The following is an 11,459-nucleotide window of genomic DNA, read 5'->3' as shown; positions in this document are numbered from 1 at the left end:
CACTCCACCGCAGCTCGAAGCCGTTACTCCCTGCCAGAGTCTCCAGCCCCGCCACAGCCCTGCCCTGCCCTGCCCGGCCGTGGGCCCCATCACCCGGCGAGGCCGGTGGCCCATGCCTGGCCTCCGCCTGGCCATCGCGGGCTGCCTCCGACCCTGGCTCCCCTCACCGGCTCGGCCGCTGGCCCCCGCCCGCGGGCTGGCCCCGTCCCCACGGCTCGGCCGCTGGCCCAAACCCGCTGGCCCAGCTGCCTCCCCCGGAACACACCGCGAGGCAACGCAGCCCCCTGCGCTGCTCCCTGGGGCGGAAAGGCGGCACCGCCAGCGCCACGCTCGGCACAAGCGGCGGGGAGGGCGCTGCCCGGGCGGCCGCGCAGGGGCCGAGCGGGCAGCCGCGGCCCCGCCGAGCCGCCGCCGCCGCCAAGCCGTTGGACAGGGCGGCATCTAGCGGCCGCTGCCGGCGCCGCCGCTCCCGCAGGCAGGGGGCCCGGCGGCAGCTCCGGGCCGCGGCGGGGGGACGGGGCCGAGGCGCCGGGCTGGGGGAGCAGGTGGCGGCCTTCTGCCCCGCCGGCTGGGGTCGCTCGGTGGTCTCCCGCCTGGCGCGGGCGGCGTTTCAAGGCGCGGGTGCGATCGCTCTCCTTTCGGGTCATAATGCACCACAAAGCGTCGCTTCGTCCTTTTAATTAAAAGCGACGCAGGTACGAACGCGGCCCTCCCTCCCTCCCCCCCCCCCCCCGCGTCAGGTGCCTTTTCCAGGCTGTGATCTCAACGGCGGCCTAGGGCTTGCTGCTGCCTGCCTGGCCGGTCACTCCACGTACCCTCCCGATAAGCACCCCCGCCATCACCGAATCACGCTATCAGCCCCCCCAGCAGAGACCTCTTCTTTTCCTGGTAAGCCGATCAACTGTTACAGAAAATAATGTGCGTATAAGAGGAAATTGCAGCTATTCAACAACCGTGCAAGAAACTTCTGGGTCAACGGCCGTGCGGTGGCTTCGTCGAGAAGCCAGGCGGGTGCGTCACAGGGCTCGCGGCACCGGGAGGGAAAGCCGGCCCGGAAAGGAGGCACGGTGCCCCCGCGCACGCCGCGGAGAGGGGCGGTTGCAAAACACGGGCAGCCACACTGGAGATCAGACCAGACGCGGGATCTGAAATCCGTGCTCTCGAGAAGAAACGGCACGTAACGCTTAACGGCATCAGATGGTCACGACCCAAGTTTGAAATCTCTTCTGAAGGAACAGCATCTCTGCTAATCCGATTCCCACTATGAGCACACCAGGGCAGTGGTTCAAGGATGACTCGGAGGGAAGGCTGCCATTTCCTGACTCACCATCCCCGCTTCCTGTAGCCTGGCCTTTCAAGTCTCCGTCCCGTTACCAGCTCCTGAAGTGAACCCTTTATCGTGTGAAGCGCGATGAAGTCACAGGCCCCCACAGACTGTGTCTATACATACTCTCCCTCCTCCATGTTTTTGTCTGGAAATTTGTTGCTCATGCTGTTCATATGAACATTTTTCTCACTAAGGTCCAAGTAAAATTATTCATAAAATGAATCAGGTTTGCCGGTAACTGCGTGGATTGTGAGAGTTGATTAAGTTACTTTGTACCTATGGATGCTCTGATGCTATGAAAAGGCTTCCTATTAGGTTTTATTCACAAAAAGTTGAACACTCGCCTGATAGTGTTCCTCCTGTCAAAAATGCAAGCAGAATGAACGCAGAAGGATTTAGGAAAAAAACCCTCCCATTAACAACAGCGGATTTGAGATAGGGATGCTACTCCCAAATGATAAAAACATATTCCTCACCATCTCAGTGATATGGTGCATGCTTTATCTGCCTCCTCAAAAAAAAAACGGAAGAACAGACCTAAACAAGAACATATACCGAGACATTTCACAGTGAGAGGTCATGATCTTTTCGCTATAATCTTAACCAATTAGCTCTGTCTGGTTTAGTCTGTTCAGGCAAACCTAATTAACAACTTCAAACAGCATTTCACAAAATGCTAGCTCTAATCTTAAAATATATTAAATCACTAGGGTAAACTGCACACAGCCCCTGATCTGCTGTGTTTATTTCTGGAGACCTTTCATGCCTCTCTACTCAAGTTCACAAAACTCTAATGAAATAGGTGAAATGTCACCCAAGTGGGCCTGTGACCTTGCCTCAGGTAGCCTTAAGGAGGTGTGTTCTGAGCCCACTTGGGCTGGACCTGTGTAGTATTTAGCAAGCGAATGGGCAGGCAAAGCAGCCATTCTGACCACACCTGCAGTGCCAGGCAGTGGAAATTCAGAGCGCTCTGTTTTAAAAGTGAAACCAGGAGCACTCAAAACCTGGCACAAGTCTGGAAAATTACTTTGTAACAAGGAAAAACAAGGACAGATCAAAAGTGATTCATTTTCTATGCCAATATCCAGGCTCTGAAGTAAAGCAAGCAAAATTTCCTGAATTTCTGCAAACAAAAGGATTCTCATGCAAAGCAATGAGGAAGAGGCAATCAGTAGCAAGGATGAAGAAATAATGCCCAACAAACTGTAAAGAAAAGAAAGCAGAAATATGGAAAGAAAATAACACAGTGAAATTCATTGCGGAAAAATGCTGTTGATACAACTGCATTGCAACTAATACACAACTAACAGGAGATAAAAAGATGCTGCATAAGAGAGAAACAGCAAAATGCTTACAATACCAAAGAGTAAGGGGCCATAAATGAACTATGAACCGATGGGTCATTAAGGCATCTGTCCTGCAGTACCCGAGCATAGTTTTAGTTCAATATCCTGACTCCATGCCACAGGAAACCTTAGTGAGCACCAACCCTGCACGATCATTTGGTTTCACAGGAAGGAAATGCAGGCGCAGAGGCCAAAAGGGCCCTACAGAGCCCTTTGACCTGGCCTCCATCTATGCCAGTAGCTTCCTTTTCAGGGAAAGTGCCTTACTGTATGCAGATGCAGCCATAGCTCTGCTTCCTCTTGAGGTGCTCTCTAAACTCTTCTGGCTCTCATTGCTGAGGTCACCTCACTGAAGATCTCCCTAGCAGTGCTTGCAGCCTTATTTTCCATCCCACACACTGGAAGCACCCCATTTTCAACATTTACTGTGGATCTCTTCTTTATTTTCTTTGGTCTTCCATCTCCGTTGCCACCAACATGCAAACAATTTAAGGAGAATTCTTTCTTGCTGAGGAAAGCAACATAACGAAGCAGGGAATAATAGATACAAAATGAGCGTCTGTGGCTGAGAAGGGTTCCATGTTGGGCAGACATATAAACAACAGCAAACAAATGCAAAATCAATTAACCCATACCAGAGAAATTACCAAGGACTACATGAGAAACAAGATGCAGAGGTACAAAGCTCAGCCTATCCTAAGAAAGCCAGAGAGGCTGTTGACAAGTAAGTTTATCATTCTGTGTGCTGCCAACCTCCTGTTACAGCATCCAGCAACCATCAGCCCACCCAAGTCCTACTGTCAAAAGAGCTGTATGTTCTCACCGACAAATGTAAAGAGTTGTGGAAAAATATGTCCAAACCCCAAAGCCTCACACACAGCACCTTACGTTTTTTGACTGTTACAAAACCACCCTGAATAATTTCCAAAATCATGGCCAGACCCTAATAAATAATTTTTCAAAACAATGTTGCGGATGTTTCCGTTAACATGTTGAGTGTATAATTTTAATTTCTTCATTTGGAGTTACTCTGTGCTAATAAGCATTATGTTCCTTTCAAGAGACAGCAGAGAACAATGCGGCTGCACTCGGTCAGGGGGCATCTTCTAGAAGGAGGAGGAAATTGTGCTTTTCCAACAGCGATTGAGCAACTTTTCAGGGAAAAAGTTTCTGGAGTGCAGAGCAAGTCAGACAGATTGGAGAAACGCACAAGCAGAGGCAGGAGAGCTCTGAGAGAGGCAGAGGAGACATACGCCACCAAGGACCCAAGCTAATGTAAATAACACTCCCAGGAGGCTGAGAGGGGATTGTCAGGACTTCCTTATGGTGCAGGAAGCCACTGAAAATTGTGGGCTGAGAAAAAGACCAGAACATAAGGACACACTGGGTAATGGGGGAGAAGGCAGAAATGGGTTAAAAGCCTTTCATTTCCAATGTCTCCAGGTTTCTTCTTTTTAAAAAATCCATTGTTCTAGCTTATCTTCTAATGAAATCATATTCTCTTTAGCAGCATATATACTAAAATTTGAATGATACAGAGAAGATTAGCATGGCATCTGCACAAGTTGGTTTGGGGGTGGTGGGAAGGCTCCACAGTATGGGAAAAATATTGACATACTGGAGCAAGTCTAGCAGCAGGCCACCAGACTGGTCAGGGGGCTGGAGCACAGGCATATGAGGAAAGGCTTGGAGAGATGAGTCCATTCAGCTGGGAGAAGAGGAGGTTCAGAGGAGACCCGACTGCTGAAACTACCTGACTTCAGGGTACAGAGAAGACAGAGCCAGACTTTTCTTGTAGGTGCACAATGATAGGCAATGGACACAAGCTGAAGCATGGGAAATTCTAATTAAATATAAGAAAAATATTTTACCATGAGGGTGGTCAATTGCTGGAATAAAGGATGTGGGCTTTCCATCTCTGGAGGTGTCAAGGACTTGACTGGGCATGGCCCTGAGCTACCTGATCTAGTTAGACCTCCTCTGAGCAGGGGGGTGGACTAGATAACCTCCAGAGGACCCTTCCAACCTAAATTCTTCTGTGATTCTGTGAAACTCAGCTTTCTACATTCAAAGAGCTGATGTTTTTAGATATTCTTCACCTTAAATACAAGGTGGTAGAAAGATCTGTCAGAGATCCGCCCCACCCAGACTCATTAAAGAAATGTCATGGCATTTTTGTGAATAATGTTTATGTCTTATACTGTTGTTGGCATTTCAGATAAATATTACTCCTTATTTTTATGTCCTGCAAGACACCGCTACCTTGGGCACTTGATTCACCAAGCTATTTTAAATCCCTTCTGTCTCTTTTACCTCCGTGCCCTGCTCTCAACCCATAACTTGCATCAACACTAATGCCTACCCTATTGCTTACCCCTTGAGGATTAAAAAGGCTTCTACAGGTAGTAGTCTGTATGACTGTAGGGTAATGAAGCTCAACATACACATAGTTTGTTTCCCCCTTTTTTTTTCCTAAAAGGAAATGTATATCCTCATCCAGTGCTTAGCCTGTCTTCTAAATTACAAATGATAGTTACAAAAAGATTAGGTTCCTGACCTGCATATGAGCACACACATACATGTTCATGTCTATACATACACACACACCACACACGTCACGTCTTGTGCATTTATTGTTTTCCATCTCATGCTTTCACAGAAACCCATACCTTCTGCGTTTGCAATGCAGTGACTCAGCAGTGGTCCCATACTTTGCTGTGCTGACCAGCTGTACCCAGTGTATGTCAGGGAGGCTTCCAGACTGCATTGTCACTGAGAGCACTTACACAGGACTAGAGTGCCTCCTGCACAGGTGCAGTCTTCACAGCCCTCCCTGTTGCATGGGTGGCTTTGCTCAGTATACCAGGGACAGCCCTATCACACTACAAACACTTGTCTCCTGCATATGAAAGCTGACAACATGTGAGAGGACTTGTGAGTCACCCAACTTACCATGCCTTCCCTTAGTGCTAACTTTTGTGACTACTTTACAAGTAAGAGATGCATATTGAGAAGAAAAAAGTCAGGAGTCTGAAGTTCTCCTCTTAGATTTGCCACAGACTCACTTTCCGATCCTCAGTAGGCTACTTCATACCCACATCTCAGCTCCACCATACACAAGAGGGGTGATTATAGCAACATCACAGCAGAAGCTGTAAGACTTCACATCTACAGAGCTCCTTGCAGATATAAACTGCACAAAAATATAAATTCTCTTCTGTAACCCCTTCAAAATAAAATATGAAGAAACTGGTAATTCTTCACAGTTTGTCTGCTGGCATGGAGTAAAGAGTAGCCTCAGTGGCAGAACACTGAGTCTTTGCACACAATCTATGATCTCAGACAAGCAAGATTCGCCAGTTAAATGAGGTACCGCAAGTTAGTCAACGATTTCATTGCTTTGGCCCCTCAGAAGTGTGCTAGGCATTGATTACAATCACATAGTGTAAGTTATTCTGGTTTGTTCAGTACCTCAAGTAAGCAGCAGTAACTCCTCATGTGTTTGAACTCTGATGCTGGCATTCCCACGCCATACCGTGTTAGACATTCAGACAACTGTGCTGATCACATATTTCCTCTTACTTTAATAGGCCTTTCAGGAATGAACAAGCATTCCCTTGTATACTGCTATGGTTCCCATCACTTGATGGTCACACTTAATTAACCACTAGTTTAGTAGAGAGCTGGTTACACTTCATTTCATTAAGTGATTTCATGATCACCAGAGGTACACTGACAGCTCTGTTAGCTAAAGCTGTGTGAAAAGGGGCAGCAGAGACAACAGTAACATTTTGCAGCACTTCTTCATCAGTGATTTTCCAGACGCTGCTCTTGCGAAGTACAGCTAGTTACATTTCCATTCCCGTTTAGCTTTTTGGCTCAAGTCTATCTCAGCCTTGAGGTAAGATAGACCATATCTTATTACTAGTACTCTTAGCAATGTTGGTCTCTGCATCCTTAAAGTCATCATTTTTATATAAAGTAGATACTAAGAATTTCTTCATCTCCCTTCCCTCCGTTAGGCTTTTCTGTTCATGGTCAGCAAATAAATGCAAAATTGAAGGACAACATCCCATTTAAAAATGTAAGCAAGAATCAATTGGAAAACAAGAAAATGTTAAAAGGTTCTACAGCACGATAAAGCAGACACTTCAAAAACACTAGGTACTTAACTGTAAAGTATGTAAGTATCACATGACAGGAAAAGCACCACCAATGTTACATACATTAGCACAAGCACATAGACATTACAGGATACCTGTAAAAATATACATTAAAGCTGTATACCACAAAAACCTTCTAACAATAGTTTATGCTCATTCATAGGGATATGCAATGCACAGATGGTTTAATGTTTCTAATGTGAAAGCATTTTTTTAATTGAATGGTGGGAATTTTGCATGGCTGTACTTCAAACCTAGATCTAAAGTTCAGTCTCCCCGTGTTTTAAGGCATATTTCAGTTTAAGAGAGAAGTGTTAGGAAAACACCATCAAAAAGGAGGGTGAGATGAAAGAGGTACAGATGTGTATAGCACAAACCAAAAATAATGCGAATGACTTGAATTTTGTTGTGAAGCCCTTTATCTCTGTCACAGAGATTTGTGTTCAGAAACTGTGAAAATTCATAAACAAACTGTATTTCATATAAAAATAGCATCTTTGCTCTATCTAGTCTTTAGTTCAAACCATATGAAGAAATAACAGAACATTTATCATGCACTATAAGCAGACAAGGAGAAAAATAAAAGTATCTTGTGCCAAAGAGTCAAATTATATGACTACTTGTTACTGCCATTCCTTAGAGACCTGTTCTATATAAGGAACATGAGAATCACATATTAATGAAAAGCTTCCTACCAATTTCATCTGTTTTCACTTTACTATATGTATTATGCTATTATGGTTTGTGATGAGATGGATTTGTCACTGGAGTCCAGAATATAAGGGAGCTACTTGTTTCAGGAAGTCCTGGAAGGAATTCTGTTTCGTGTGTTTTCACAAACACACATATATTACAAAAAACTCATCTAGCAATGGAACTAGATAATAATGTATGGAAAATGCAGCATGCTGTCCCCCACCCAGCTCACAACACGGTTACGAGAAGTTCTATCTAAATTGTGCGTACTTTTCCTGATGGGGATGGGGGATGGGGGGGGAGCAACAAATCCCACACTGCTTTTTACAACTGGCCTGCACAAAATATTATTATAAATAGTTTATATTCCTATAGTATCTTTCACACATGTATTCTGCACAGTAACTATGGTGGATCCATATCAATGTTCCAACTTTAAAGGCAGAGTAAATGATATGCCAAGCATTTAAGTGACCTGTTCAAAGTTGTGTAATGAGTTACGGATATCCTGGCTCTCTCCAGCCCTCATACTCTGCAAAGTACATCCCAACTATCGTTTGTACTGAGTCATTTAGCCACAGATACTGTAAGCAAAAAATAAATTACATTACTCAGGTCTTAGAAGGGTGATACTTTGTGTACTCAATAAATCAAGGAAAAGGAAATCAGCAAAGGGCTTTGAACCAAAAATGCAAAATCATGGCAAGGTTATTCAGATTCGGTTATCAAGAGAAAAGATTCCTACTGCCTTAAGGGGAAATCACTAGGCATTTCTAGATTAGATCTCTTGTTCTGCTAGCACACAAACCCTAATTCCTTCATGAAAAACTTTGCATTTTTCACGTAGGTAAGGCATAGATCAATAGTGACAATGACCTTACTAGTGTACTAATGAACAAAAGATTACTAAGTGTAACAGGATCTAAATAAACATCCACCTCCATGTCTCTTGGACGGATGATTTGCAAAGCATTTCTTACCCTGCATATGGCATATTTTAACTGACCATTTAAAGAGCCTTTCTCATGTACCTTCCTAAGTTTCTGGGCTGCCAGCTGTTTGCATTGACTGGACGCTTAAGTTTTAAAGTGCTGTGCATTCTCTGTGGTGCTACAAAAGCAACATTATTGATAATAAAGACAAGACCCAGCAGGGAAAACAGGAGAAAATCCAACAAATCTTTGATTCATAGGAGACTCAAAGCTGCATGATTCAAATACCAGAAATTAACTTTCAGGAATTTTGGCAAGTTTTTGTAACCAGTAAATTATTACCAGTTTTCCTTGGTATTCATTATAACAACATTAATAGTGGTGGATTCCTTCGTACATGTTTGATTTTAATATCCAAATCTGTGGGAATCCCTCTGGTATTTAACAGAACAAAATTAAACATCAATTACATAGTCATAGAAGGAAATCTAAAAGCGTCTTTATCCAAAAAATTGTTCACATTGATTTATTAACAAACAACACTTTCCAAGGTGTCAAACATTGTATGACTCCAAAATCATGAAGAATTATTTAATCTCTGCTTTGTAAATATGCGGCTATATACACAAAAACTACTTCACAATTTATCATTTATTAGAATTTGCCCCATACCTCACTGCAAATGAACTCAACTAAAAATGTTATCAAATCAGATGGAAGGAGAGAAAGAGAGCCTATTCTAGGAGTTGAAAAAATTGAAAGAAATGTAGGCAACAGAAAACCATGTCAAGTTTCTCTCACTGAGAAGTGTGATGGGAATTTGGCAGGAGCCCCACAGCCAATATCTTTCTCTTACATACAATTCTCCCTTTCAATTGCTAATACACATAGGCCAATAAGAAAGGCCAATCCCTTGTTTCTTTCAGTTGCTCACCTCTCTCAGGGCAATATTTCCTCTCAGTTAAACATACATATTTCAACATAAAAACACTGATATGGAAACATTCTCCTTTTTAACAAGCAGATACTCAGAGGTTGAAGATTTAGTCCTCACTGAAAGGCTTTGCCAACATAACTGCTGCTAATGGTTATGACATTTTTTCACTGGAAGGCATAGACACAGTGTGACACAAGCATTCTTGATATCCGTCCTTCATGTCTGATTTTATGTACATCTTCCATAAACACATGAATTCTTACTTTGTCTCACAAGCACTTAAATTAATGAACTTTGCAATTACCAAAGAGCTGAAGAGACATAGCTCCGGGCTAGAATCCCCATTACAACAGCTTTTAAGCATCTCTTCTCCAGGAGGGATCAAGTGGAAAAGCTCTGATTATTTTTTTCCTGAAAAAGAACATAGGCTCAAAAAGAAGTGACAAAGTCTAAGAACACATCCATGGCCTTGAATCCAGGGGCTGCTCACCCACATCAGGGCTCTGTGGTGCTAGCTGGAGCCGCAGCCTCTCCTCCAGTGGGAAAGGCATCAGGTCCTTCCTGGTGATCACCCCAACCACTCGGTTCTGCCGGTCAACAACAGTGAGGTGGCGCAGCCCCAGGGTGCGAAAGATGATGTAGGTGCGTTGCAGCGAGAAATGAGCTTGGACTGACATGGCAGATTTGTTTATGTATGGGTCCTGTAAGGCAAAGAGAGAGAAGACATAGGGAGAACACAAAAGCACGAGTGCACCCCTGCCACGGGAGTGGAAAGGCAAGGCAGAGGAAGGAGGCAGGGGAGAGAGAGGTAGCAGGCTTGAGGGACAGGAGCCAATAAGAACATTAGTTCTTCTCTCACTCTTCCCCATTCCCAATTATACCTAAAGCATCAGGAAATACCATAGTAAAAAAACACTTTCTTTTTTGGTAAACCATCAGGTTCACTCTAAATAAACTATTATGACTGGAATGTACCCAAATCTAACAGGCTAGAAAAGCAAAATTGAGCTCCATTGATATGGTCTGAGTTTTTACTTGGAAATAGTCAGTGACCCCAATATTTATTAAGTCTTAAGATTTTTTTATAGCTGCTATCTCATTACACAACCATTTATGACATCCTGTAATATTTTGCAGTAAATGCTTATAAAAGTCAATTCACACAGAAACATAGACTGCGAGGAAGAGGACAAAGAAAACAATCATATGGCTCTGAGAAGAAGAGGGACTGCAAGTACTTAACTCTGGTCACTGAAAACTATGAGGGTTATAACTGTTTCTTGATAGGAACAGAGCTAAAGACCATTTTATTGTTAACCAAGCTGGTCTTTATAGCTTATATAGGTGTTCACTAAGTTTTTACTTTTCACATAATTCTACAGTATCCTTCTCATGACTTGGCCAGTTCTGTCAAAGAAGGTGTATTACGCTTCCCAAGTGTATGCTTTCCCAGACAGAGGAAGAATGAAACAAAGACATAATAAAATAATATAAATAAATGCACAGTATAGAGGGACACGTGTCTTATCCCTCTTTCATGTACAGGACTGATGAGACATTCAAAGACATAAGGAGGAAAAAAATTAAAGGTAAAAAGGTTTCCTCTTTCTATACCAAATATAATTTTGCTGTGGAACTCATTGCCACAGGATATCATTACGCCCAAGAACTCACAATGGATATTTCTGTGGATATCAAAAGCAGAGTGTTCATGAGTGATAATAACAAGTTGTTGGAAGGGATACTAAACTTTGTGCTTCAGGGATCACATAAGGTACTAAAAAGTTAGCTATCAATGTTAAAACTAATTGAGTGCAATAGGTTTCCCATAACAAAAAAGTTGTGTGTCCCAATGGTGCAAGCACTGGACTGGGTCTCAGCCGAACTGGCTTCTACTCCTATGTATGACCTCCTCTTGAACTTTGGAAAGCCTTGTGTCCTCTCTCCACCTCAGTTTCTCCATCTATTAAAAGGAAACTCTTAAACCAAACTAGATAATGGGTATTAGGAGCATTGTGGGCTTTGTAACTTTTCTCTGCTTCCAGCTATTCTCAAAGC

At 43.6% G+C, this 11,459-nt stretch overlaps 1 protein-coding gene and 1 non-coding gene across 2 annotated transcripts in view; one reads left to right on the top strand and one right to left on the bottom strand.

Annotated features, from left to right (window-relative positions):
- Positions 1-4,169: 4,169 nt before the first annotated feature.
- Positions 4,170-4,238, top strand: LOC142029600 (U6 spliceosomal RNA). The gene has a single exon (XR_012649963.1). It is a non-coding gene; the product is annotated as a U6 spliceosomal RNA (small nuclear RNA).
- A 4,725-nt stretch (positions 4,239-8,963) lies between these two features.
- Positions 8,964-11,459, bottom strand: part of LOC142029037 (chloride channel protein C-like) — an 82,194-nt gene continuing 79,698 nt past the window's right edge. Inside the window, exon 16 of the mRNA XM_075023266.1 lies at positions 8,964-10,102. Coding sequence (XP_074879367.1) covers positions 9,851-10,102 — 252 coding nt within the window. The 3' untranslated portion in view covers positions 8,964-9,850. The remainder of the gene's footprint in view (positions 10,103-11,459) is intronic.

Source organism: Buteo buteo, chromosome 3 (assembly GCF_964188355.1).
Source record: "Buteo buteo chromosome 3, bButBut1.hap1.1, whole genome shotgun sequence".
NCBI lineage: Eukaryota > Metazoa > Chordata > Aves > Accipitriformes > Accipitridae > Buteo > Buteo buteo.
Note: the sequence above shows the minus strand (reverse complement) of the source record. Positions and strands in the feature narration are given on the sequence as shown.